Source organism: Siphateles boraxobius, unplaced genomic scaffold (genome assembly GCF_051911475.1).
Source record: "Siphateles boraxobius isolate OS27281-9 unplaced genomic scaffold, OSU_SipBor_1 18, whole genome shotgun sequence".
Classification (NCBI taxonomy): Eukaryota; Metazoa; Chordata; class Actinopteri; order Cypriniformes; family Leuciscidae; genus Siphateles; species Siphateles boraxobius.
Window position 1 is genome coordinate 12,790,090 of NW_027508788.1, and position 26,911 is coordinate 12,817,000.

The 26,911-nt window shown below is 38.5% G+C and overlaps 2 protein-coding genes across 2 annotated transcripts; one reads left to right on the top strand and one right to left on the bottom strand.

Moving 5' to 3' along the window:
- The first annotated feature begins 6,157 nt into the window (after positions 1-6,157).
- On the top strand, positions 6,158-22,084 carry LOC143741192 (uncharacterized). Its single transcript, XM_077233636.1, has 4 exons — positions 6,158-8,023; positions 16,444-16,563; positions 17,334-17,531; positions 17,717-22,084. Exons 2-4 carry the CDS (start codon positions 16,506-16,508, stop codon positions 18,247-18,249), a joined length of 789 nt encoding a protein of 262 aa, XP_077089751.1. The 5' UTR covers positions 6,158-8,023; positions 16,444-16,505; the 3' UTR covers positions 18,250-22,084.
- Positions 22,085-24,968: 2,884 nt separating this feature from the next.
- Positions 24,969-25,849, bottom strand: LOC143740666 (uncharacterized). Its single transcript, XM_077232673.1, has one exon. The coding sequence runs from the start codon at positions 25,847-25,849 to the stop codon at positions 25,124-25,126; it is 726 nt and encodes a 241-aa protein (XP_077088788.1). The 3' UTR covers positions 24,969-25,123.
- Positions 25,850-26,911: the final 1,062 nt, after the last annotated feature.

The following is a 26,911-nucleotide window of genomic DNA, read 5'->3' on the forward strand; positions in this document are numbered from 1 at the left end:
ACACTCACTCACACAGGCACCACACGGTGTCACCCAGCCCGCACGTAAACACTACACCACCCCCCCAACCCCCACCCCCCCCCCCCCAAGTCTGAACTGCATAAATTATAAATTAAATATAGATTAATCCTTATTAAACTACACACGTTCTTTAGACAACATCAGTGAGTAATTTGCTCTGTTCCCCTTTGTTCTTTGGTTAACTTAACTGACAGACAGAATTGGCTGCTGTCCCTTTAAGATCTGTCGCTGATGAGAGGATCTTACGCATTTAATTTTCTCATTTAGGCTACTCTTAACTTTCATTTAAGATTTTATTTAACTCATTTAGACTGTTCTTGTGAGGATACAATTGACAAAACGGACATTTTGGCATAAATGTGTGTGTTATTATTCAAGCGCTAAAGAAAGAGAACTGGATTCTGCGCACCGTGTGCGCATCAGGACATTCACAGGGAGTGATACCTGCTCATTAGAACTTTCGGTGACCTATTTTTAGAGTGTGGACGCGACGTTCCTGGCCGCGGACGCGCGCATCGGCACAGTCTATCTCCTGATCCTAGTGATGTGTTCCCGCTGCTAGACGTCGGACTTGGCAGTCACACTCCGGCACATTTTGCAGCACGCTGAAACACCGAAACACCACTGAATTTATACCACTGAATTAGTCTTTCCTCTCTTATCAACTATTTCGTATGCTTTCTCCTCACTTGTGGAAGCTCGTTCAGTCACATTTGCATTGCGGTCAGGGGCGCTCATTCTGTGGCTGAAACTTGCCGCGTTGGAGATCCGCTGTTCTGAGCAGTGGCTGCGTGTCTGTGGTGTACGTCATCAGGAAAGTAGCCAATTGTGTTCTGCTCTTTCTGACGGCTGCGCGCCTAACGTCAGTCAGTGACAAATGCTGCTATGTATATTGAAATATCGAAAATGTGTTTAAAAATCATATCACCGTTATCGGAAAAAAAAATATCGCGATATATATTGATATTTACATTTACATTACATTTATTCATTTAGCTGACGCTTTTATCCAAAGCGACTTACAATTGCTATATTTCAGAGGTCGCACGCCTCTGGAGCAACTAGGGGTTAAGTGTCTTGCTCAGGGACACATTGGTGTCTCACAGTGGATTCGAACCCGGGTCTCTCACACCAAAGGCATGTGTCTTATCCACTGCACCATCACACCCAATATTGAAATATTGTCCAGCCCTAGGCTCTTCCGGTTAGCTTTTTACAATGGCTCTCCGCAAACTGCCTGAAGTCGTGGTTTGGATGGTAAATAAAAACTCTCAAGTGGAAACGTCAGAACTGAGGAAAGGGTACAAGTTGCTCTCCTTTGTGAAATTCAAACTGCAAACGAAAGTGCTGCCCCGGAGAATATTAAAAGATTATAAAAGGCCCCTCATCCCTCCTTATTAACCTAACCCAAGACTTGCGGAGTGTTTTGTCCTTCGGGAAAGCGTGAAAGCTGAGGTATGGCTGTCTACGTCCTGATGCAGAGCAACCCGGTACACTACAACAACAGCTGCGGGTGTAGCCTGCCATTGTTGTTATAGCTCTAGCTGTTCGCCAGTAAGGTAAACGTTTCTATGGTAACAGTGAGTTGGACCAATCAGCAGCTGTTGCTGCTACACTTAGGATTGTGGGTAGTGTAGTTTTTTTTTATAAGATCGCGGATAAAACACGTTTTTCTTAAAACAAGGTTTCATATGAACTTATAGCCTATAAAGGAGCAAAAACCTTCGTTTCACAACCTCATAGCTCGTGGTCAGTCTACCTCAGATGGTCTAGACATTTTGGCCTTATTGAGAAATTCTGTTGACCGGAAGTTCTGTATCCCTACTCTGCGTTCCGGAAGCAGGAAGTGTGACATAGGCCTATTACATTCGGACCGAGTGCTCTGATTGACTGTGCGACTGTCACTCTCCCTCGCTGCTATGGCTACCAGCAGGAGCTGCCCACATGCACGCACGCGGTTAACTCGCTCATTACGGAAGAGGAGAGGCGCGTACCGACCGCAAGCCACGAAGTCTCACAATTATGTCAGAGAAAGAGCAGTCAAAAAGGTATTTTATTACCTGTGTTTCTGACATGATGTCACTCCATCGCACTGTGCTCCTATCCGCTCCGCACTGGTAAACGCGTCCTCCAGCTTAGCGGTTGACATTGCGCGTTCAAGTGTTTTGGGGGCGTGGCTTTGGAATGAGCTCAGAAGGAAGGGGGGGGGAGTTTCTCTGTTGGATACTTTCAAAATCCAGCAGTTTTCTGCTAGTTTCTCAGACTTACCTACCCCGCCTTTAAGATGAAAACTGAAAAAAGGACTAAAATTTTGCTTTATTGTGACTCACCTAGTAAATTATTGTTGTTCTCATTTATCCTACTTTATTTTAATTTTGAAAATTGTATATGTTTATTTTAGACCAAATGGAAGTGAATGAAGACAAACAACATCAGTTTCAAAACACTTATTATTCCTCAAATAAAGATGGAAACATCATTTCACAGACTGAAAAGACCCAAAAACCAGCTGGAAAAACTGGAGACAAAGGATCTTTCACATGTTCTGAGTGTGGAAAGAGTTACAGACATAAAGGAAGCTTAAATGTGCACATGAGAATTCACACCGGAGAAAAACCGTTCACATGCTCTCAGTGTGGAAAGAGTTTCAGACAGAAAAACACTCTCAATAAACATCTGCGCCGACACTCTGGATTGAGATCATTCAGCTGTGATCAGTGTGATAAAACATTTGTTGTGAAATCAGACTTAAGAACACACATTCAAACTCATACTGATGTGAAGCCTCACTTTTGTTCTTTTTGTGGAAAGAGTTTTTCACTACTGAAGTATTTAAAAGAGCATTAGCGTATTCATACTGGTGGAGACCTCGTGTGCTTTGAGTGTTGGAAGAGCTTTAGTACATCCAGCATCTTAAAAAAGCACCAGAGAGTTCATACTGGAGAGAAACCGTACAAGTGTTCACACTGTGGAGAGAGTTTCAGCCGATTAGTTAGTCTACAGAAACATAAGAAAAGGGTGTCTAAATGTTCAGATCCATCACTCACAAATAATAGTCCTCCTTTAGGTGAAAAATGAGAATTTAATGTGTTGAATTTAGACCTGATGGGAGACAAAAGTCACTGTCTTCAAAAACCTCACAGACTAAAAAGAAGTTTGGAAAAACTGGACTCAAAGGTTCACCTGGAAAAAGGGCCTCGTTTACACTGCAGGTCTTGATGCCCAATTCTGATTTGTTGCCTATATCCGATTTATTTGACCGTTTGTTTACACGTTCTTTCAATTGTGACCCATTTCCGATTCATGTGTTTACACTTGACATACTATCGGAAACGTTGCGTTTGCTTAAAGGGGTTTCTTGTACAGATGGACGAACTTAAAATTTGTTGTTTGCTAGCTTTGCGATATCACTGCAGCCTGCACATGTGCTTCAGTTATTGTGTGAAAGAGAGATCTCAGGACTGCTGGGAACACAACACGATCTAATGAAAGTGCGTGTGTGTAGAGGGGGTGTGGAGTGTGTGCGTATTACATGCCATAAACTGCGTATCATATGCACGCGAAAACTGCGTATCATATGTGTAATATCTTTGAAGAACATGAGGAGACGTTCGTAATCTTGTAAATATTTACTGAACTCAAGGCAACATATAACATAGACCACATCTAGCTTGGTCAACTCCAGGAAACACACTGGCCAGCAAAACACATATTTCCCCCAAAGAACAGACACACCCTCCCCAGGCTTTTAGCCTCTTAAAGGAACCTCACTCTTACAATAGTCAGTCAATGCATTACAATATGCATGCAAAAACTATTTTTGCCATAAATGGCACGAGAAATAACATTTGTGCTATAGACACACTTTTATGAGATTGTGACGGGCTTTAAAGAGGAGCAGTGGGTCTATGGCATATTGAGCAAGCCAACCTATGATATGTTGTGTCGACGTGTGTCCACTAAGGGTGTCACAATTGAAATCGATCGAAATTAATTCACAATCTTGAACTTCGAATAAAAAAATGCAATCATCGATGCTGCCACGCCCCCATGTAACGTCCGGTCGGCGTGCCAAGCGCAAAAAAACACGCGTGTTGAAGTGCTGCGAGTCTATGGTCAACCTCCTCTAACTTAGCTACAGCCACTCAAAAGAAAGCATGGCAACTGCAGTTGCAGAAGACCCATCGACAGAACTTGAACCCCCTCCTCTTTCATTGAAGTCGCAGGTGTGGACGTTTTTTGGATTTCCAGTGAGTTATGTTGACAACGTTCGCGCTTCAAAAAAGCCACAGTTTGCAGACATCCAAAGTCTCGCGGAAGTTCCGGGAGTCTCCCGCATATTGATAGCAGCTCCCTGATGCACGCAAATTAGTTAAAATCTCCCCGAATCTAGAGTGAGCGAGCAAGAGCGCGCATGCGAGACAGAAAAAACTGTGCTCCAAACCGTATAGCGCGCGCACGGCAGAGAGTGAGAGACCTTGTGTATGTGCCTCATGAAGCGCATGTAAGACATATAGCATCCTGATTGGCCGGTTTCGACTTAAAAAAAGGAAATGTAAAAATCGAGAATCGAATCGAACCGTGACCTTAGAATCGAAAATTGAATCGAATCGAGGATTTGGAGAATCGTGACACCCCTAGTGTCCACACTCCTCTCCTACGACAACACGACGTTTCACAGATCCGCGTCGGGGTTTCTCTCGTCATTAAACCGCGGAGACGAAGCCTAATGCCTCAGAAAATCCGATCTGCCTGTTTACATGACAGTCGCTTTGGCACATATCTGATTTATTTCCACATATGAACGAGGCCTGAAACCGATTTCGAAATATCCGAATGCATGCGTTTTTTTCCTGTTTACACTGTCATAGAACACATCCGATCTGTGTCGCATATGAGCAAAACATCAGAGTTGGGTCACATTTCACGAGGCCTAAATGTATTCTGTGTGTCTGTGCCAATTCAGCAGTGACACTTGTTTTACATGCTATCTGAGTTATGAAAGAAGGTTTAATGTTATTTTAGTTCTTATAATGTAGGGTTATAACGTACATTTTGTCAAAAAATTTGGTTTAAGAAAAAGCAATAAAATGGATCTGGTCGTGTTTTAAGCTGATTTTGAGTCGAGATTTCATATAGTTTTGGCAATAGTTTGGCAGCGTCACAGATGTTATTCTAGATGTTGCTGATAAATTATACACTGTTTGAGATTTAGCCTAGCTATACTTTATTAATTTAACGTGCAGATAAGTCAGTGCCACTTTTGGTGGGCAATGAGCATGACTGCATGAAATACTGGCATATCAAAGGAGAGATAAATTCTATATAGATTTAGACAATATTTTTCCGCATTTCATGCAGGGCTCCGTAATTTTACATCATTCGTTTATGCTTCTTCGTTTTTCCATTAGGATCAATAAACACAAACTCGGGATTTTACACATATGATTATAATTCCCTGTATTTCAGTAAAACATAGTATAAATCCGAAAGTGTGTTTTATTTTATTTTAAAGCAAAACCATGCACACAACTAAGACAATAATAGGCTACCAAATATCATACAAGCCCACTGGGTTTTGTGCGTACAATGGGAATAAAATCCGTGCAGGGCAGCAATGTGAAAATAAATAAATATATTTACATATATATATATATATATATATATATATATTTTTTTTTTTTTTACTAAAACATGTTACTATGTCGATCTATAGCAAATGTTATAGTCTCAAGAGCATATTTAAGCAGGCCTAGTACATGTTCATATCACTTGCTGGGTATTTGTTTTATTTTGTTATGTTATAATTGCACAGATTTACAGCAGTGGGTTTTTGCTAGCCTATATGTGAGTGTTAATATTTGAAACCATTTTTATCCCGTAGACTACGTATACGATGATTAAAACATGAGCACGCAATGCGATGGTGGATGAATAAACAATTGTATTTTTAATATACCTGATGTCACAGTCACAGATTGACAGTCGTACATGTTAACCGGTTGACACTAATTAGAAAACATGAATCTTTAAAAACTATAACATAGGGATTTACAGAACCAATAGGCCCTCATATTGTATGAACAGGTAAACAACCAGGAAACATGTTTGCCATTAAACATTTTATTTGCACTTTGTACCAAATAATGCGAGCATTGGACAACAAATCTCGGTAAAAAATGACAACAAAAAACGTTCATGCTTTAGAATTTAAAATCAGCTGCTTACATTCTTACAGTGAATTATCATCATTTGCGTAAAATCCCGAGTTTGTGCTGATCCACCGATCCTGATAGAGATATGAAGAAGCCAAGTGAATGACGCGCTAATGTAAAACATCTCCCTGAAGTACAGGTGCTGTCACCAAGCGTTCGTTTTTAAACAATAACTTCATCTATTCTGTGTCTTAAGTATAATAAAGTATTAGCCAATAATAGATATTAACAAAAATTACCATGGTAAACCGATAATAAGATACGATTAAAGTTAGCAGTTAATATTTCTTTAATAGGCCTACTGCCAAATCATTCACAAAATCGTACATAAAAGAATGCGCATGCTCAGACCTGAATCATCTACACCAATAAGATTGCGGTATTATAAACCAATTAAATTGGGGGTGGGCGGAGCGACACGTGTCGCCCCGCCTAAAAGTGTCGCCCCGCCCCATCGTCCAGACTGCACTCTGGGGTAATACCTAGATGGCGCCATTTGCTTTCATTTCAACCACGTGATCTTGTTGAATATTGTGATTCATGAAACGTGTAACTGATTAAATTCACTGTTTATCAGATAGTCAGGACATTAATTAAAGGATTCTCCATTTTTGCTGCTCAAAATCACCTGTGTTTTTCAGACTCTGAGTGCATTAATTTGATTAATTATTAGGAGGAATCTGGTGAATCAAAAATCAGAAACCAGTCAGTCAGACTCCTAAGAGTCAAGAGTTACAAAGACCGTTACTGAGCAGTTATTCACATGACAGATTATGAGTTGTGTTGAGCATTAGGCTATTTAATGCAATGCATAAATGAAACCTTGTAAACAATATGAACTACAGAAGAATAGTTTCAGGCATGCAATGAATCTATATGTAGATCGTTTTTAAAAAAACATGCTTACATGTAAATAACTTTGCTATCATTTCTAGAGACACTATAGGTTTAGCCTACTCAGATCTTCATACCTTTTGATTGGCAAACTATGACTTTGTCTCTAATTTGCAGACATTAACATGTTTAATCGATGTCTGATTACAGCAATAAACCCTCATCAATATTCTTTCAGCTTCTCTATGAACTGAATTAAAGGATTGATAGTTTAACAGTCTTGGAAATATAGAGCTCAAATAATAACACCACTTTTTAGAAGATAAAACTAAAATACCATAAAGAAATAACAGTAGTGTACAGTAGGCTAACAGTCGGCTCTTTCGTTTTGTTTTTAATTTGCCATTCTTTAATTGAATTTTGGGAATTGAATGATTGGAGGCCCAATGGAAGTGAATGAAGACAAACAGCAATATTATGTTTAAAAAAACTCATTTTGCAAATTAAGATGGAATTTCACAAAGTTTAAGGCTCAGTTTCACAGACAGTGCTTAGAAGCCAGAATTAAGCCTTAGTTCAATTAGTTAAGTAGCTTTTATAAACATGCATTAGAAAAAAAACATATCTGTGCATCTTGAGACAAAACAATGGCATTGCTTTCAATTAAAAAAGCTCAACCATGCATTTTAGTCTGAGATTAGCTTAAGACTTATTTGTGAAACCTGTGGTTAATATATTGCTTCCTATTAATTTTTCAAGATCGGCAAGAATATCTGAGCAACTTTCCCTTTACCGCGACGCATCTCAATCTAAATGTAAAAAATTCGCACCGCTGGAGTTCCGCCAGTAGAGGCGCTCGAGCAACCGAAGCAATGACACACATCCGAGTCTAGGAGAAGAAGAGAAGTGGAACACAGCCGTTCATTCTGCTCTAAATCTGCTGTTTTCAGACTGTGAGTACATTCATTTTATCATTTATTAGGAGAAATCTAAATCCAAACGACTAAACGAGTCAGTTCACTTAACTTAGTCAATCAATCAGAAATTAATCGAAATGAACCGACTGATGCTGTAGGCTACATTACACTCGTTTTTTTTTTCACATTATAATGTGTTGTTGTGTTTTCAATTTATGTAATGAACAAATGAAACTGTCCAAACGGTATTTTAAATACAAGTGAATCATATCTAATGTTAGACCAACATACAAAAAAATCAGCTAGAGGAGTTAAATTGTTTCTAAACAGTTGAGCAAAACACTTACATCCAGCGTAACGGTAGGCAATTTGTTCCAAAAACGTTTTTTATTATTAATCTGGTTGAAAGTATCTTAACATCCTGATAGCAATCACTAAGGTTAGTGGTCTAAATGTATTTCACTTATTCGTGATTTAAGGGACAAAACATGTCTTAGACACAAAAGCCCTCTTTATGTTAAAAATGTATCAAAATAAAAATACATTCAGGACATGAGTCCTATTTATCTTAAAATGTATCTTATTTTAAAATAATTTCGGTTGTATTATTTTAAATACAGGCTCTATACTTGGAAAATACATGTAATTTAACCTGCCGAACAACAGAGTGTTACAAAATGCAAAAATAAACATTTAAATTAAAAGGCATAGACATGTAATATATCAAACAATACAAAAAGTAAATCTTGATTTATTTTCCTTAAAAAAGGTCCATCAAAGTTGTGTCCTCACTAAACTCTGCCAGGATTCTTTTGTAATTCTGAATAAATCAGGCAATATCATGGTCAATAACTCTGAGGACCCCTTTTCTCCTCCTCATTGTAGATGTACCCAAGCGGGTAATCCATAAGTCGGAAACTGAAGCCTCGCGGGCGCCGCCATTGTAGCAGAACTTCACCTGCTGTTAGCATTACATTGATTCCCATTCATTTTGGCATCACTTTGACAGCGAATAACTTTACATCTGAGGCGTCCAAAGTCTTCATTTGTCCATTATTTAGTTCTAAAGAAACACAACAATGTATAAAAGGCTCCATTACTTTGTATCTTACGTTATGGCCCCGTAGAAGCCGTTTTTGTAAAAATAGGCTAACGATTGCGTCATAACCACGCAACTTTCTGTCGCACAATAGAGACATTACCGTATAGACATGAGGAGAAGCTCGCAGGCAATCTTTTACTGTATATGAGGCAATCAGGGGGACATAGAGGCATAAAGTCAAGGGAGAAGCCCATAGATAGAGAGTCCATAAAAGCAACAGGACAAAATATTTCAACAACGTTTTTGAGGAATTAGCTGATTCAGATTTGTCTTGGCACAGCTCCTAGAAGATTTACAACTGTCAGACTGTCGTCAAGCTCAGTTTGAGCCTGCGCAGTCGCTCAGCCATCAGGAACTGAGTGCACTAATCGGGCTTCAGTTTTCTCCATTGAAATCAATGGGGTCGCTGTGTCCATTTCTTTTACTTTCTATGGATGTAACTACAGAAAGTTAAACACAACAGCATTTATTTGAAATAGAATCTTTGGTAACATTATAAATGTCTTTACTGTCACTTTTTATCAATTTAAAGGGCCATTCGGCAACTATTTCAACTTAATAAAACCGTTTAGAAATCATTTGGATGGTTTAATAACATGTTCTGGTGAGAATGGTGACTTTCCCCGCTCCCCCCTAGCATTCCTAGGCGGAAAACCAACCTTGCAACATGGGGACTAACGTCCCGGTAAGTTGGAAATAGGAAGTCTCGTAATAAACGAGAACGAGCGCAAAACACAAACTGCTTTATGGCAATTCGACATAAACACACACGCCTTCCTCAATGTGTATGATGTATTACCCACCTCGGTAGACATACTCCACACGATAAAGTTGGCCGGCTCCTATAATTACAAATGCACATGAGCAGCGGTAGAAAGGGGGAGGAGGGGCCGCAAGTGAGTTTTTTTTACGACAGTGTTGTGAAATATACGCCCAACAGCTGTAGGGGAGCTCACTGAGAAAACATGCGACAACAAAAGTGAAAATCAGCGAAGAAAGAGCTAGGGTTGCCGAATGCCCCTTTAATTCCTCCTTGATGAATAAAAGTATTGATTTATTTTATTTATTTCACCCAAAAAATAAAATAAAAATTCTTACTGACCCCAAAGTTTTGAACGGTAGCGTTTAATGTGATTGTAACTAGCTGCGCACAGTACCAATATAATTTTTTGTAAATAATAGGCCTACTTATTTTTTATGTGCAATTACTTCCCATACTAGCTTTCCTGTAGCTCAAACAGTAGAGCGCTGGTGCTTGCAATGCCAAGGTCATAGGTTCGATTCCCAGGGAAGAGCAAGAACTCATAAGAATGTAAATGTATTGGATAAGAGTTACATTTACAGTTATGCATTTGGAAGGCAAAGTGTTGTATAACCAATATTAGAGCAGTGATGTGTGAACTAAATTTGGTGTTACAGTGAAGTTATTGAATATTTTTCATAATATAAAATGTGCAAAAGCAGTGTAGTATGACCAGTGGGTCACCATTGATGTGTAAGCTGAATTGGGTGGCACTACAGTTTGTAACATTGAAGTTAATGATTATTTTGTTTTTTTGATTGATTGTTTGATTGTTGATGCTGTAGTTGTTTTTTGAGTTATATTGCACTTTGCAGATGGTCCCTTGACTTGTCTCTCAGCCGCCTGCACATAAAGATCCATTTAGCCAATATTATAAAGCTCGTTTTGAGGAAAATTGGGTTGTAGCTAGTTGTCTAGGTTACTCTGATTGTAAATAGGTGTCGTTTGTGTTTTAACAACGTTTAGCTCAAGATTATTGAACCCGGGAAGTTCCTTGAGTTAAGCACTGACCGCATTTCTTTATATTTGAGTCCAAGTTCAAACACTATAAAACGCTCCATTTAACGTACGGAGCTCTGAAGCACTGAAAGCGGCACATTAAACAGGAAGTGTCTGTCCGACCTCACAACAAGTTTTGCGTGGGAACGCAAAACTTTTGAGTGGGAACGCAAAGTTTCTCGGGGGAACGCAAAAGTTTTGCGAGGGAACGCAAAAGATTAAAAAAAAAAAAATCTCCCATCCTAATTTTTTTTCCACCACCACCACGTCCCTTTAGGGGCTCCATAGAAAACAAAGCAGGATCGATTATTAAGGCTTTTAATCACCAGTTCGTTCCACTCTACTGGCATAGCTAAACGTCAAATTTGGTGGGTGCTCCTAACTTTCCTGAATGCCTGGAGTTTTTAACGGGATGGTGGATAGCAATGTGAGTAAAATAATGGATGCCACGTTTAAGTTCAAAGTCTGGACGCACTTTGGCTTTTATACCATCGATGGGACAAACATGTTGCTCCAGTGTGTACTTGTGTAAGCACTCGGGGAAGAGTGTCAAAGATGTCTATTTACAAAACTTTTTGGAAGTGTTGATCATTGTAGCCAATCACAGACATATAGAATAGAATAGAATATTTATTTGTCATTGTAACAAGTACAATGAAATTAAGTACAGTCCTTGTCAGGTGCCAAACATCTAAAAATACGAAAATAAAGCTATTGCATACATATTAATCCTGAAAACACATAAGAGAGACACCCATGCAGGCATCCACATTTTAAAGCCCCACTATGTAGCTTTTGCTACTGGCCGGTAGTCGTTGAGTGTGGTGATGTTTTTTTGTTTTTAGGCAGGGGTACAATGATGGAGGACTTAAGGCAGGATGGGACAGTGAGCTGGGAGAGTGACTGGTTGAAGGTCTTAGTAAAGACCCCCACCAGCTGATCCGCACAGTCCTTTAGTACGCGTCCACAGACGCCATCAGAGCCAGCCGCCTTCCGTACGTCTCACCTCCGTGTTCTTCAACCATGAGGACGGTGTCGCTGTGAGCTACTGGATGTGGTGTGGCTACCTCTGGTGGCTGAACCTCAAAACGGGCAAAGAAGGGATTTACCTCCTCCGCCAGTGAGGTATACCCTTCCACAGCCCCGGTGTTGGTCTTTATTTGGTCTTGTTGCTGTCCATATAATCCTCGATCCGAGAGAAAACCTGTACATAACCCTTTCAAGGGCAATACGTTTTCATAGTTAGACGGATATTGTGATGTATCATTATAGGATTGTCCACCAATTTATAGATTATCGCAGAATTGCTGTATCGTGATATTATCGGTATTGTGAGCCATGTATCATATCTTGAGGTACCCTGTGATTCCCACTCCGGTACGCCCCCTATTTCTGTTGGGCAACGCGTGACGTCACCCATTCAAAGTAAACGAGAAGCGTTAACGTCGACGCCCCGTGTGAATCATAGACAGCAAAAGAAATGAACACAGCGACCCCCTTGATTTCAACGGAGAAAAGTGAAGCCCATTAGAATCACTCACTTCCTGATGGCTGAGCGACTGCGCAAACTGAGCTTGACTACGTAGATGTGACGTGAACAACCTGTCTGACAGTTGTAAATCTTCTAGTAGTTGAGCCAAGACAATTCTGGATCACCTAATCTTGCAGAGACCGTTGCTTTTATGGACTCTCTATCTATGGGCTTCTCCCTTGACTTTATGCCTCCATGTCCTCCCGATTGCCTCATAGACAGTAAAAGATTGCCTAAGAGCTTCTCCTCCTGTCTGTACGGTAATTTCTCTATGGTGTGACAAGGAGTCGCGTGGTTATAACGCAATTGTTAGCTTATTTTTACAAAAACGGCTTCTACATGGCCATAACGTAAGATACAAAGTAATGGAGCTTTTATACATTGTCGTGTTTCTTTAGAAATAAACAATGGACAAATGAAGTCTTTGGACGCCTCAGATGTAAAGTTATTCGCTGTCTAAGTGACGCCAAAATGAATGGGAGTCAATGGAATGCTAACAGCAGGTGAAGTTCTGCTACAATGGCGGCTCCCGCTAGGCTTCAGTTTCCGGCTGATGGATTACCCCCTTGGTGTGAATGCACCGTTAAGCCCAATTTATACTTCTGCGTCGAACTCAAGCCGTAGCTCCGTCGTAGGCTGTGTGTAGCGCGCGTACCCTAACGTGCACCTCTCCAAAAATGTAACAACGCATCAATTCTACGCGGACGCAAGCGCTGTGATTAGTCTGCTAATACCCATCCCTCGGGTTTCACATGCTCCCTCTGCATGTGTAATTGCACGTCAACGCGGACAACGGCGTATAAATGAAAACCATCGCGTAGTGTATACAGGGATTAAAGTTCTCCGTCGTTACGACGGATTTCCGGGATTTCCGTCAATTGCAGGGTTCCCGTCTGTCCTTATGTTCCTTAATGTCCTAAATTCACTTTTCATAATTTTAAGGCCGTAAATAGGCTTTCATTTCTCAAATAGTGTGATAAATGTCTTAATTTTAGTTTGAATAGGTCTTAAATTAAGGAAAGATGAGGTGTATTCACCTTGCTGAGGGGGATGTGATAAAGCCTGGATTGGAGCGAAAGCACGTTCCTCTCTCCACTCGAAGCATTCTGTAATCACTTCGCTTATGATCCGGTCTGGGTTTTCAATTCCCACTCACGGAAAAACTGCTCACTCAATTAATCTTCTTGGATAAGTGCATGTCAGGCTACAGCTGGTTTGCTGCGGTCCGAATCCGAGCACGTTTTTCCCGGCGCCCCCCGCAGCGTTGGTCTGGTTTCACACTCAATTGATTCTATCCAACCCTGGTGCGTTTGCGTGCATATTACAGCATCGCAAACGTGCACGGCGCATGATAGAAAACAGAACGCGGGTCAATATTGGCCGTTTCTCAATACCAAGTACGCAAACTTCGGACTTGCCAAGTTCGACTCGGGAGAACAACTCCCGAGGACGCGAGTCCGGTTATTCTGCAAATGGAACAGCGCGTTCTTGATCGCGTCACTCAGCTCGCGCTGGCCGGCTACTCCGGTTATCTCTTTATGTATATTTTAGGCAACAATAAAACGAAATATGGTATTAAATACAACTCTGCCTCTTTTCATCAACAATAAAATGAAATGTATATAAAACACCTCTTTACATTTATAAATGAAAATATTATCATAAACAAACATATTAATGGCCACACAAATGTGATTCAGGCAACAAACATTGATTATCTTCACTGCATATATTTATAACAACACAAAATATAAAATCAAAAGACACGTCTGACCTGAGTGTGTATCAATCTCTGTTCTCTTCCTTTTCTGCTGATGTTCACGCTGCAAAATGTTCATATTTCCACAGCAAGATCAACAGTGCCTCTAACACACAAACACTTTTCAAGACATTCAACTCTCTCCTCTGTCCACCTCCACCATCACCCACCTCCTCTTTAACTGCTGATGACTTTGCTAACTTCTTGACCAACAAAACAACCTCTATCAGCAGTCAGTTCTCAACTCCACACACACAGGAACCCAATCCATCCTCTCCCACTACCAGAAACCTTCTCTTTACCTTCTCTCCGCTAACCGAGGAAGAAGTATCTAAACTTCTCCTCTCTAGTCATCCTACCACCTGCCCTCTAGAGCCCATCCCCTCACACCTTCTACAAGCCATCTCTCCCACACTTCTACCAGCACTCAACACACATCACCAACTCATCCCTCCACACTGGCATTTTCCCTACAGCATTCAAGCAGGCACGGGTAACTCCACTGCTTAAAAAAACAACACAACAATATAAAACACAACCCTGCTTATTTTTGTTTTCATTTCAAAAATATGAAACATTATTAATCATTAAAACTGACATTTAACAAACAAAATGTCAGTGTTGTATCGTTTTATTTTATTATGCATGTACACATTCAGTGAAGAGAATGCATAGTAAAATATATATATAGAATATTTTATATATTTTAGAATATATAACATTACACAACCCTGTCTCTTTTTGTTAAATGTCAGTTTTAATGATCAATAATATCCAGTATAAAAGTATAAGTAGCCTAATAGGTAGGCTATATGAAGCTATACAATGAGAAATAAAGCAAACAATTCAGTCAAACATAAGTCAGCTCTCTAATAGGCTACAAAGTTAAAGTTAAATAGTCTAAATATATAAAGTTATGAAACTTCACTTTGCCCTCAGCCAAAACGATTTGCCATGGAACAAACTGTATATTAATATAGTTTAGCATCGTTTGGTCTTATAAGATAAATAAAAACATGCACTGAAAAGTTATGTAGATCGTTGATTATTTGTCAAGCTAATTAACCCTTTAAAACCGCACGTGTCATATTTAATACACAAGTTTCTAAGACATAGCCTATATTGAATCAGTGAGAGCAATACTTTATTTGAAAACCTGTTGTATCTATTTTGATACGTGTATTCTGCCATCTTGTGGAATTTCATTGTACTGCAGGCAGTAGAGTGGTGATTTGTTTAGCTTTTCAAAATGGCGGCTGCGATTGGATCAAGCCAGACGCTTTCGGCAGGAAAATAAAGGCTAATTTCAAGTTGTTAAGGTAAAATTAATATTGGATTGCGCCTGATATAATTAATTTAACAATTTCTGAATTGAAATAATGCATAATTACTTAATAATTTAATCGTTAAATTACAAGTAAATCGTGTTGGAAATTGTGTATCAAATTTGATACTGCAGGTATTGCTTTGTCTAAACAGTAATGTCAAATTGTAGTAATGTTATCTACTTTATGACTACCACAAAGTAAAATAAAAGGACTGGAAAAAAGATCTATGTAAAAAAAAAGAGAGAAAAACTGCCTAAAATGTTCTATGTTTTCAAACTGTTAAAGGCATAATAGATTTTTCGTATCCAAAATCTACACTGTTGTAAGCTAAACGTTCCCAAAAAGCCTGATGTATCAAATGTGATTCAAAAAAATCATAAACAAAATTAGTTGGCAAAATTTTTTATTTTTTATTTTGATTCAACGCTTAATAAACATCTAATTTCCAAAAAATATAATTTTCTGCCATTTTTTTAATGTGTCAGGCTTTAAAGGTTTAAACATTTTTCATAGATTAAAATAGCTTTTAAAATACGCAAACTGGCAATATTAAAGCGGTTTAAAACATCTCCCCTTAAAACGCTATTGGTCTCGACTATTTAAATAAAGTTAAAGGAATATGACTTGGCCTGAAAAAAAATTCAGTCAGAAGAATTTTTTTCACTTTAATCCCTGTGTATAGCGTAGAGGCTCCGGCGTAGGTCCGACGCAGAAGTATAAATTGGGCTTTATGGTTTTACAGCTAGCTCACTATTGCTAGCCTCTTATTAAATTACCTACCCTACCTTTAATGCTGGATAATTGCGAGTGATTGTAAGTGTGATGATCATCTGCTAAATGAGCAACAACGACCACAATTCACTCCTTCAGTCAGTGAAGCTCCCACAGCCGTTCATGAGAGTTTAAATGCTGGGAATATTCCCATCTTTCCACAGGAGAAGAAGAAGCAAGCAGGAGGAATTACTCCAGGAGAAACTACTGACATACTATTGTAAAGATGGAGATTAAGGAAGAAACCTGCAGAATAAAAGATGAAGATACAGAGGAACAAACAGGTTGGTGTTTTCCTTCATTCTCTTTTAAGACTGATGAGAAACGGATGGGCATTTTTCAGAAATATTGCACTTGAATATTCAGGCTCACAAAAATCAAATATTCGTTTATTTTAAAGACGTTATACGAGAAAGACGTATCGTACAGAACGCACATATACACTAGATTCAGTCAGCATATGGTTATTGTGTTTCTATTGTTTCATGTTCATGTTGAGAAAAACAATAATATCCACATGCTCGAGTGAGAAAACACTGCGCTGACAGACGTTTCAGAGACAGATAATTGTGAGCTAAGTGAAGTTTCTAACAGCACTTTGCGTTTTCTGTTCTTAAACCTGTCTCCCTCAACCTAACTTAAAGGAAGCATATGTCTCCAAATAATTTTGCTATCAGACAAGTTATCATCTCTGATCACGCGGGGTAAAACTGCGCTTACCTGCAGTCGTGAATGCAGTGATGGACAGCTGTCTTTCCTCATCCAACTGGTGTTTGGATTTCATGTGATTTTTTTTTCATTGTGGTGTGATGATATAATGATAGCTCAGATTCATTAATTTGATCAAAAGTAATTTAATTTTGTAAGATCATTTAGTTCAATAATTTTCGATAATTTGAATATTCGTGCACACCCCTATGAGGAACATTAAGATGAAAACTGACATATAATCTTTCTTACTTTTTTAAATAACTAGTTAATCTATATTTCTTTTTTCAAAATTGTCCTTTATTTGAATGTTGATAATTGTATGTGTTATATGTTAATATTGTAGACTTGATGGAAGTGAATGAAGACAAACCCCATCTGTGTCAAAAAACGTTCACAAATAAAGATGGAAACAGTAATTTCACTGATGGAGAAGAATTCACACAAAAGCAAACCCAAAAAACTGAATTCAAAGGATCTTTCACCCAGGGTTTTAAGGAAGAACCCTGCCAAATAAAAGATGAAGATACAGAGGAACAAATAGGTTGGTGTTTTCCTTCATTCTCTTTAATGACTGATGAGGAACATTAAGATGAAAACACACATTTAACAATATATCTAAAACTAGATACTAGTAGATTAACGGGATTTGTGGTAAATTAAGAATTAATTTTATTTTTTTGTTTCTCATTTGTCCTTTATTAATTGAGTGTAATATGTTGATTTTAGACCCAATGGAAGTGAATGAAGAGAAACACCATAATTTCACAAATGAAGATGGAAATGCGGTCATTTCAAAAACTGAAGAGAATTTCACACAAAAACAAGCTGGGAAATCTGGAGTCAAAGGATCTTTCACCTGCTCTGAGTGTGGAAAGAGTTTCAAATATAAATCAGACTTAAAAGGACACATGATTATTCACACTGGAGAAAAACCGTTCACCTGCACTCAGTGTGAAAAGAGTTTCGGACGTAAAGGACACCTAAATGAGCACATGAGAATTCACACTGGAGAAAAACCGTTCACATGCTCTCAGTGTGGAAAGAGTTTCAGTCGCAAAAGCATTCTCACCACTCATATGCGCCGTCACTCTGGATTGAAATCATTCAGCTGTGATCAGTGTAAAAAAACGTTTGTTTTTGAATTAAGATTAAGAACACACCTTAAAGGGGCATTTAACCCGTGGGAACATTCATCTTTATTTAAAGTGGGTCATGTATGTAGTCGAAATGCAACAATTTTGAATGTGATGCCTTCTTGACCGGGTATAGACAGAAAGTAACTTTAGGGCGCATTTGTATTGAAAATCACAACTCCCACAATGCACCACATTGCAAAGCTCCGCAAGCCACTCCCACTAATCCAGAACAACACCTATGAGGTGATATCGATCCTGAGAAAAAGTGGTGGGACACGACTTCACTGGATCTAAACAAATCAATCTAACCATAGATGTGACCAGTAGTGGTGGTTTTCTTAATCCATAATTTTGCAAGGGTTCTTGGAAAAAAATTAGAGGTGGGCATAGATAAAAAAATTTAATCTAGATTAATCTCACTGTAATCTTGGAATTAATCTAGATTAAAATGGCTCATTTGAATTCTGCCGAAGGCTTTCAGAATATGTGTGCTACCCAAATAATGACTAAAAGTAAGTCTTTGAGAATAGTTCGCCTCGCGTAGGGATGTGAATTTCTGCCAAAAATGCCATTCGACAATAGAGGAGCAAAAGTCGAATATCGTTAGAAAACAAAAAAAAAAAACACGCTCACAATGACAGAAAGGGAGGCCAATTTCATCTTTAGCGATTTGTCATCAAACAAACTGTTTATTAATTGAACAAGTAACATGTTTTCGTCGTTTTTTTTTACATAGTAGGCTAATTAGAAGAAGAAAAAAACAATAAGCACGACGTAGCTACAGTCCGTTTTTGCGTCTCCAAACCAGATGCTCGTTAGATAAAAAAATAATGTCATAATGATTTTATGTGAACCTGCCTTTACTGGCAATAGCCTCCTCCTTTTTAAACAAATTAGTTTTCAATCAATGTAAACGGTTCGTTTGACTGCCCCTGCGCAATACACACACATTACCGCGGGAGGGCGGGTGTTCATTTCATAAACTGTACACAATGGTAACGTTAACTTATTTAACCTGTTAACCTTTGCCAGTGAGCCGACGCTCTGAAGCGTTTTTCTGTAGCCTATAAATTAATGTATATGTCCAAATAACGGATAATGTCAGGCGTAATAATCTGTTTGGTTATAAAACGTATTACCTGAATGAAATGAAATCGAATGTATCGTCCTGTGGAATCATTCATTCACAGACAGCTTACGAAGATGTTCAACTAATAAAGATCTTCATCGCTGGCAAAAATATGATGCATTTGCAGATTTGCTTTCACTAGACTAAACTGTAGATCCACGGCCACTTCATCCACCGCTCTTGATGTTCTTAAATCTTCCTGTTACGACTCCGTGTCGAGTGTGATTGAACGCGCTTCAGACGATTCAGTGCGTGAGGAACTGAACAGATCATTCAGACTGATTCGCAAACCGATTTAAACAGATCTGACAACTTGTTTGATGAAGTCTTTGAACAGAATCGATTTAAAAGAGTGATTCATTTGTAAATTGAGCATCGCTCATGCCCATAAAAAGATACAGCGCACTTGGAATAAACTCATTTAACAACATGTAATTGCATTAAAATAAAGTAAAGAGGAACGTCGCCCAACGTAACGTAAAAGTACTATACACCTAGTGTCCCTGACAGAAAAATACCCTGCTGCGCGATCTGTGACAGTAGGCGCGGCGTCAATTATGTCAAATATACTAGGCTACACATGGAGTTGCGCATTCGAAAAAGCTATTTTATGATCCCAACCCAACTTTGAGAATAGATTAAAGGCGATATTTTTTTTATGGCCCGATAAGAGTCTCACATTAACGCAGCATGTTAACGCCGATAACGGCCCACCACTAAAAAAAAATATTTGTTTTTACCAAAAAAGTCGTAACTTCCCATCTGTCTCCACAGTGCTTCTTAGGCTGCGTTTACACTTGGCATTAACATGCGATCACCGTGATCCGATCAAGCAGATCGGATCATTAGACAATCAGGACATTGTGCGTTTATATTTGTTCACATTAAGTAGCCTCTGTATCTGGATAACCGATCGGATTCCTGTTTCCTGCATAAATTAGGTCTGTGGCACGACACCAGATTAAGAGTAAAGATGATACAAATTAAACAATGTCCCAATTGCTTTCACTCACTCACTTTACTTTCAATCTCCAGTAATTATTAGATCAAATTATTTTTTTTGAACGAAGGAATACTTCCAGAGTTGATCATACAAAAATAACTGGGTTGATCATGTTAAAGTCACATCGATCATCTGGTTTTAAGCTTATAGCGTGCAATGACTATATTGACAGAAATGGGAGATTGATAAACATGCTGAAACAATAAAAACATTCAACATTTAAACATAAAAAAAAATTCCGATTCCGAGTATTCCTCTGGCAAAGCAGCGTGCAGCTCTTCATTAAGATCATGACTGACTGTATACAGGCGATCGCCTCGTTCAGATAATGTTGCAAAATTAAAATAAAAAATGACACGCATAGTATCATGTAAGTCTAAATAAACTGTTTTAAAGATTGACGTTTATTGTAAGGTTCAAATAAGTTTCATTTCTTGTCTAAACTGCGTCTTGCCATTATTTTCTGACAGCCACGCGGGGAGACTGGGCGGGGATTTAAATTACGTCCACCTGTGAATGCAGACACGATGGCTGGATTGCGTTTACATTACACTGAGATCCGATCACAATGCGTCCTCGACTACCTCCGAACCTGGACACGCTGATCGGATAACATTCCGATCAGAAGTGCGTTTACACTTGTCTTTTCAATGTGTATGTGGACAACATCCGGATACAGGTCGCATGTCAATGCCAAGTGTAAACGCAGCCTTAGCTTTGCTTCCAAGATGGCGGATATTGCTTCTAGTTTCTGCAAGTGAAGTCCCACCCACTGATCTCTAATAGGTCTGTAGCGTGAGTGGTTCCCACCCCCTGAAGAAATGAGGAACTAGTGTTTGTAATCTCAACCCTTATACAAAGAAATGGGACTTCCTGCTTATAATTACACAGAATGACGATTTTTACGTCATTATATACAGGAACTGCAACACTTAAATCCTTATTTCTCTCATCTCAGGGGAAAATGAGGGAATAATTCATGACCATTCAAAAATATGACTGGGTTTCTAACAATACAAAGCTTAATGCAAATGGGGAAGTGCCCCTTTAATATTCATTCTGCTGTGAAGCCTCACGTTTGTTCTTTTTGTGGAAAGAGTTTTTCACTACTGGAACATTTAAAAGAGCTTGAGCGTATTCATACTGGTGTGAGACCTCATGTGTGCTCTGACTGTGGAAAGACCTTTAATACATCCAGCAACTTAAAATCCCACCAGAGAGTTCATACCGGAGAGAAACCGTACAAGTGCTCACACTGTGGAAGGAGTTTCCGCTTGCCAGCTCTTCAACGGAACCATACAAAAAAACATTGTCCGAAAGTGTCTAAAAGTTCATGTTCAGATCCATCGCTGACAAATAATACACTTACAAGTAAATCATTTGACATTCAGATTAATGAAAAGCTGGAAAATTTGATAAAATGTTATTTTGATTGTTTGAGAAGGGGAATGTCAAAATAATATTTTAGGAAACTAGTGTGTTGCCATAAACTGATTTAGGAAGGGATGTGTTATGTTTCTTTTGTGGAGTTTAATTTTTTTTATTTATTGTGCATTTGTGTAAAAGTGGAAACGGTAGTCTATTAAATCATCATCCATAATTCAAACAACTTGTTTTTAGTCGTTAACATTAATTCAAGGGGTGTATTGTTGTTCTGCATTGCTAATTAAGTATGAATAACTCATTATTTTAAGTAAAGTGGCACCAGATGTTTTTATATAGTTAGGAGAGAGACGATTTCTCATAAAATGGGCTCTGATAAAAATCACTGAGAGAAGATGAAATAGCTCAGAATATTAGAATTAAAAGTGTCAATTCAACAGTGACATGCTTGTTATACAGCTGCTTTCTAGTAATGATGAAATTAGATTTAATATTGTTTAATTTCTTACACTGTGATCATACGTTGTATTTTGACAAACAATTTGGTTTAAAAAAGTAATAACAATTGTGTTACTGGTTTAATCTGATTTTGTCTCGTCTTGATCTTCTGAATAACTTTCATGAGCTTCTCTATGTGTAGTTATGGTATTAGATGTTCCTTTAGATGGCGCCATTTGCTTTTATTTCAACCATGTGACCTTGTTGAATCCATTGTGATTCATAAACCTATGTACATATGAAAGCGCTATATATAAATGCCTCATAAACTCATAAAATCATTCATAAACGTACTATGTAACTTATTTGTTAAAAATTTACAATATATCGTATATTGAAGATTGTCAGAGATATCGTCAAAAGCATCAGCTATCGGCCTCATCAAGAGGATTTGGCATTTCCAATTAATGTATTCAATTATTATTAAAACTACTAATACTTTTATTATTATTTTATTAATATTTTATTAATATTACAATTAATTTGCCCCGCAATAATTTTACAGCACATCACCCCGTAACCGACACGCTGCGAGGAAAATAAAAGATTAGTTAGATTAGCTTACTCATTTCAAAAACAACTTGTTTAACACTAAATACTTCTCTTCTAATTTTTTCACTACTTATGAGACTTCTTCACCGTCATAACTAGAGCAAAGTTTGCACATTGCTTGTGTGATATCCACTGATTCGCCTTTGTGGTTTAAAATGGAAATGCACTATATTGCCAAAAGTATTGGGACACCCCTCTAATCATTGAATTCAGGTTTTCCAATCACTTCCATGGCCACAGTTGTATAAAATCAAGCATGCAGACTGCTTCTACAAACATTTGTGAAAGAATGGGTCGCTCTCATGAGCACAGTGGATTCAAGCGTGGTACCGTGATAGGTTGCCACCTGTGCAATAAGTCCATTCATGAAATTTCCTCACTACTAAATATTCCATGGTCAACTGTTAGTGGTATTATAACAAAGTGGAAGCAATTGGGAACAAACGCAACTTAGCCACAAAGTGGTAGGCCACATAAAATCACAGCGCGGGGTCAGCACGTGCTGAGGTACACAGTGCGCATAAGTTGCCAACTTTCTGCAGAGTCAATAGCTACAGACCTCCATACTTCACGTGGCCTTCAGATTAGCTCAAGAACAGTGCGTAGAGAGCTTCATGGAATGGGTTTCCATGGCCGAGCAGCTGCATCCAAGCCTTACATCACCAAGTTCACTGCAAAGCGTCGCATGCAGAGGCGTAAAGCACGCCGTCACTGAACTCTAGAGCAGTGGAGACGTGTTCTCTGGAGTGACGAATCACGCTTCCCTGACTGGCAATCTGATGGACGAGTCTGGGTTTGGCGGTTGTCAGAAGAACAGTACTTTCCTGACTGCATTGTGCCAAGTGTAAAGTTTGGTGGAGGGGGGATTATGGTGTGGGGTTGTTTTTCAGGGGTTGGGCTCGACCCTTTAGTTCCAGTGAAAGGAACTCTTAATGTCATGATCCCAACTTTGTGGGGAAAGTTTGGGGATGTTCCTGTTCCAACATGACTGCGCACCAGTGCACAAAGAAAGGTCCATAAAGACATGGATCCCCTCCCCCCTTCAAGAAAAGCCCACCCTTTCAAAACTGATCCAGTCTCAGTGCTTTGATGTTATTGTATTTCCTTCAAATGTTAGGAAATTCAAAGTCTGTAACTTGCACTAAAACGTGATTTAAACTATCCGAGCAGCCAATATAATATTAATAAAACTGATCATCTTCTTTAGTAATTCAAGCTCAGAAATAATTATCTGTTGATATTTTTCATATAGAGTGTCTTGACTTGGTTCATGGATATTGCAATTTTGCTACTTTATTTTTAATTTTAAACAGTATATGGTTACTTTGTGGTAATGCGATGTTTGTGAACACAACTGTGTATGTCAGGCCATAAGTCCCCAAAAACTATGCACTCCTTTTCTACACTATAAATAATCTTCTAGATCCAATTCAATTCAACCCTCAGTTTTCACACTTTCGTCTTCATAGTATTACTTTACCGTGACAAAATTTTGAAACCTAGTGATTTTATAATCATTCATATTTATTCAAAAGTGAAACGAACAAATATTAGGCTACAGGAAATGGCTAATATGAGCCAATAAATGCTCCTCCGCCGCCATCTACTTGTTATAATGGCAATTAATGTCTGTAGTTTTAAATTAAAGTGTTTTCTGTCTAATGTTGGATCTCCTACATCTTTAAACGATTCGTTTTACAAATGGAGACAATATCAGGATAATCAAATACTGTTTTTGGTCACCACATTAAAAATAACATTTGAAGTGCTGGATACGTATGCGTACACGTCTGTGTGTGTGTGTGTGTTTAATTACAGACACTGTGTTTCTTATTCCAATGTTCCCATTAGCTTCAAGTCTTCAAGTCTTTATTGCAATTAATTGTCAAATTAGGTATGTGTGCATTAAAATATATATACAACATTAAAAAGTCAACCATTGATGATTTTGTAATGATGTACAGCGAGTACAAGGTACAGAACAACAGCTAACAGTTCACCGGAAATGCCCAAGCTGGCTTATCGAAAACCAGGAAGTTACCGTGCATATCGTCAATTGCCAAAGACACAGAACACATTCACTTTTCCTGAGCAATTTCATCTTCTCTCAGTGATGTGTTTGTCTCTGTAATGGACCCAGAGCTGGAGACGGATCAGAATCCATGTTGCAGAGGTTCTTTATTGTCAAATACAATCAAAGTCAAACAATCCAACATGACAGACTATAGACATAATCAATGAATTCAGTAAACCAGGCTGGAAACACTAGTTTTTTGAATATTATTTTGACCTTCCCCAAAGGTTCCCCCTGTCAAACAATCAAACTTCTCTACTAATTTTAGCAAATCTTCCAGCTTTTGTTGAATCTGAATGTCAAATTATTTACTTGTAAGTGTATTATTTGTAAGGGATGGATCTGAACATGAACTTTGTTAATTAGACAACTCCGGGCAATACTTTTTCTTATGTCGCTGTAGATTAGATGATTGGCTGAAACACTTCCCACATGAAGAGCACTGGTGCGGCTTCTCTCCAGTATGAACTCTCTCATGATCTTTCAGGCCTGATGACACAGAGAAACTCTTTCCACAGTGTGAACACTTGAACCGTTTCTCTCCAGTATGAACTCTCAGGTGTATTTGTAAGGCACTGGATGTAATAAAGCTCTTCCCACAGTCAAAGCACACATGAGGTCTCACACCAGTATGAATACGCTCATGCACTTGTAAATTTTGCAGAAGTAAAAAACTCTTTCCACAAAAAGAACAAAAGTGAGGCTTCACACCAGTATGGACTTTAATGTGTGTTTTTAAGTGTGATTCCACAACAAATGTTTTATCACACTGATCACAGCTGAATGATCTCACTCCAGAGTGACGGCGCAGATGATCATCGAGAGTGCTTTTGCGACTGAAACTCTTTCCACACTGAGAGCATGTGAACGGTTTTTCTCCAGTGTGAATAATCATGTGATTAAGATTTCCTTTATGAAGGAAACACTTTCCACACTCAGAGCAGGTTAAAGATCTTTTGATTCCAGATTTTCCAGCTTGTTTTTGTGTGAAATTCTCTTCAGTTTTTGAAACGACTGCATTTCCATCTTCATTTGTGAAATGGTGTTTGTCTTCATTCACTTCCATCAGGTCTAAAATCAACATATTCAATTCAATTTAAAAAGGAAAAATGAGAAACAAATTTAGCACATATCTAGTTAACTAGTATCACGTTTTTGATGTATTGTTATTTTTCAGTTTTCATCTTAATGTTCATCATCAGTCAATAAAGAGAATGAAGGAAAACACCAACCTATTTGTTCCTCTGTATCTTCATCTTTTATTCTGCAGGGTTCTTCCTTAATCTCCATCTTTACAATAGTATGTCCGTAGTTTCTCCTGGAGTAATTCCTCCTGCTTGCTTCTTCTTCTCCTGTGGGAAGATGGGAATATTCCCAGCATTTAAACTCTCATGAACGGCTGTGGGAGCTTCACTGACTGAAGGAGTGAATTGTGGTCGTTGTTGCTCATTTAGCAGATGATCATCACACTTACAATCACTCGCAATTATCCAGGTGCAATAGCTCGATATATGGGAGAGCGCTGCAATATGGAGTGACAATATTGTATATGGTAGCACTTCAAATTCAATACCAAATCAAAACTAGTTAGCACATCATTTGTAATTGAAAAGGTTTAATGAGAAAATATGGTTATGGTTACACTTAAAATAGTTGTATGAGATGATAACTTATACCACTTATACCATTAATTGTACCCAGCATATATGTAAAATGTAACGAGCAAATTGACCAATCAAATAATTACAAGTTCCCCCTTCGTCTAAAGGTGTGACAATTCATAGACCCCTGAAGTACAGACATCAACACACACTCCAAATTGTCTCTTGGTTGAGAAAGAGGGGGTGGAAAACAGTAAAGCAAATATCTTTAGTCATTTTCAAATATCTTGGGATTATTTTCAATCCTACGGGCAATGCTTTTTCTCATGAGTCCGTAGAATAGTTGACCGAGTGAATCTCTTTCCACAGTGTGAACACTTGTACGGTTTCTCTCCAGTATGAACTCTCTGGTGTTTTATCAAGTCGCTGGAAATAATAAAGGTCTTTCCACAGTCAGAGCACATATAAGGTTTAACACCAGTATGAATACTCTCATGCACTTTTAAATTCTGCCGTTTTGACAAACTCTTTCCACAAAAAGAACA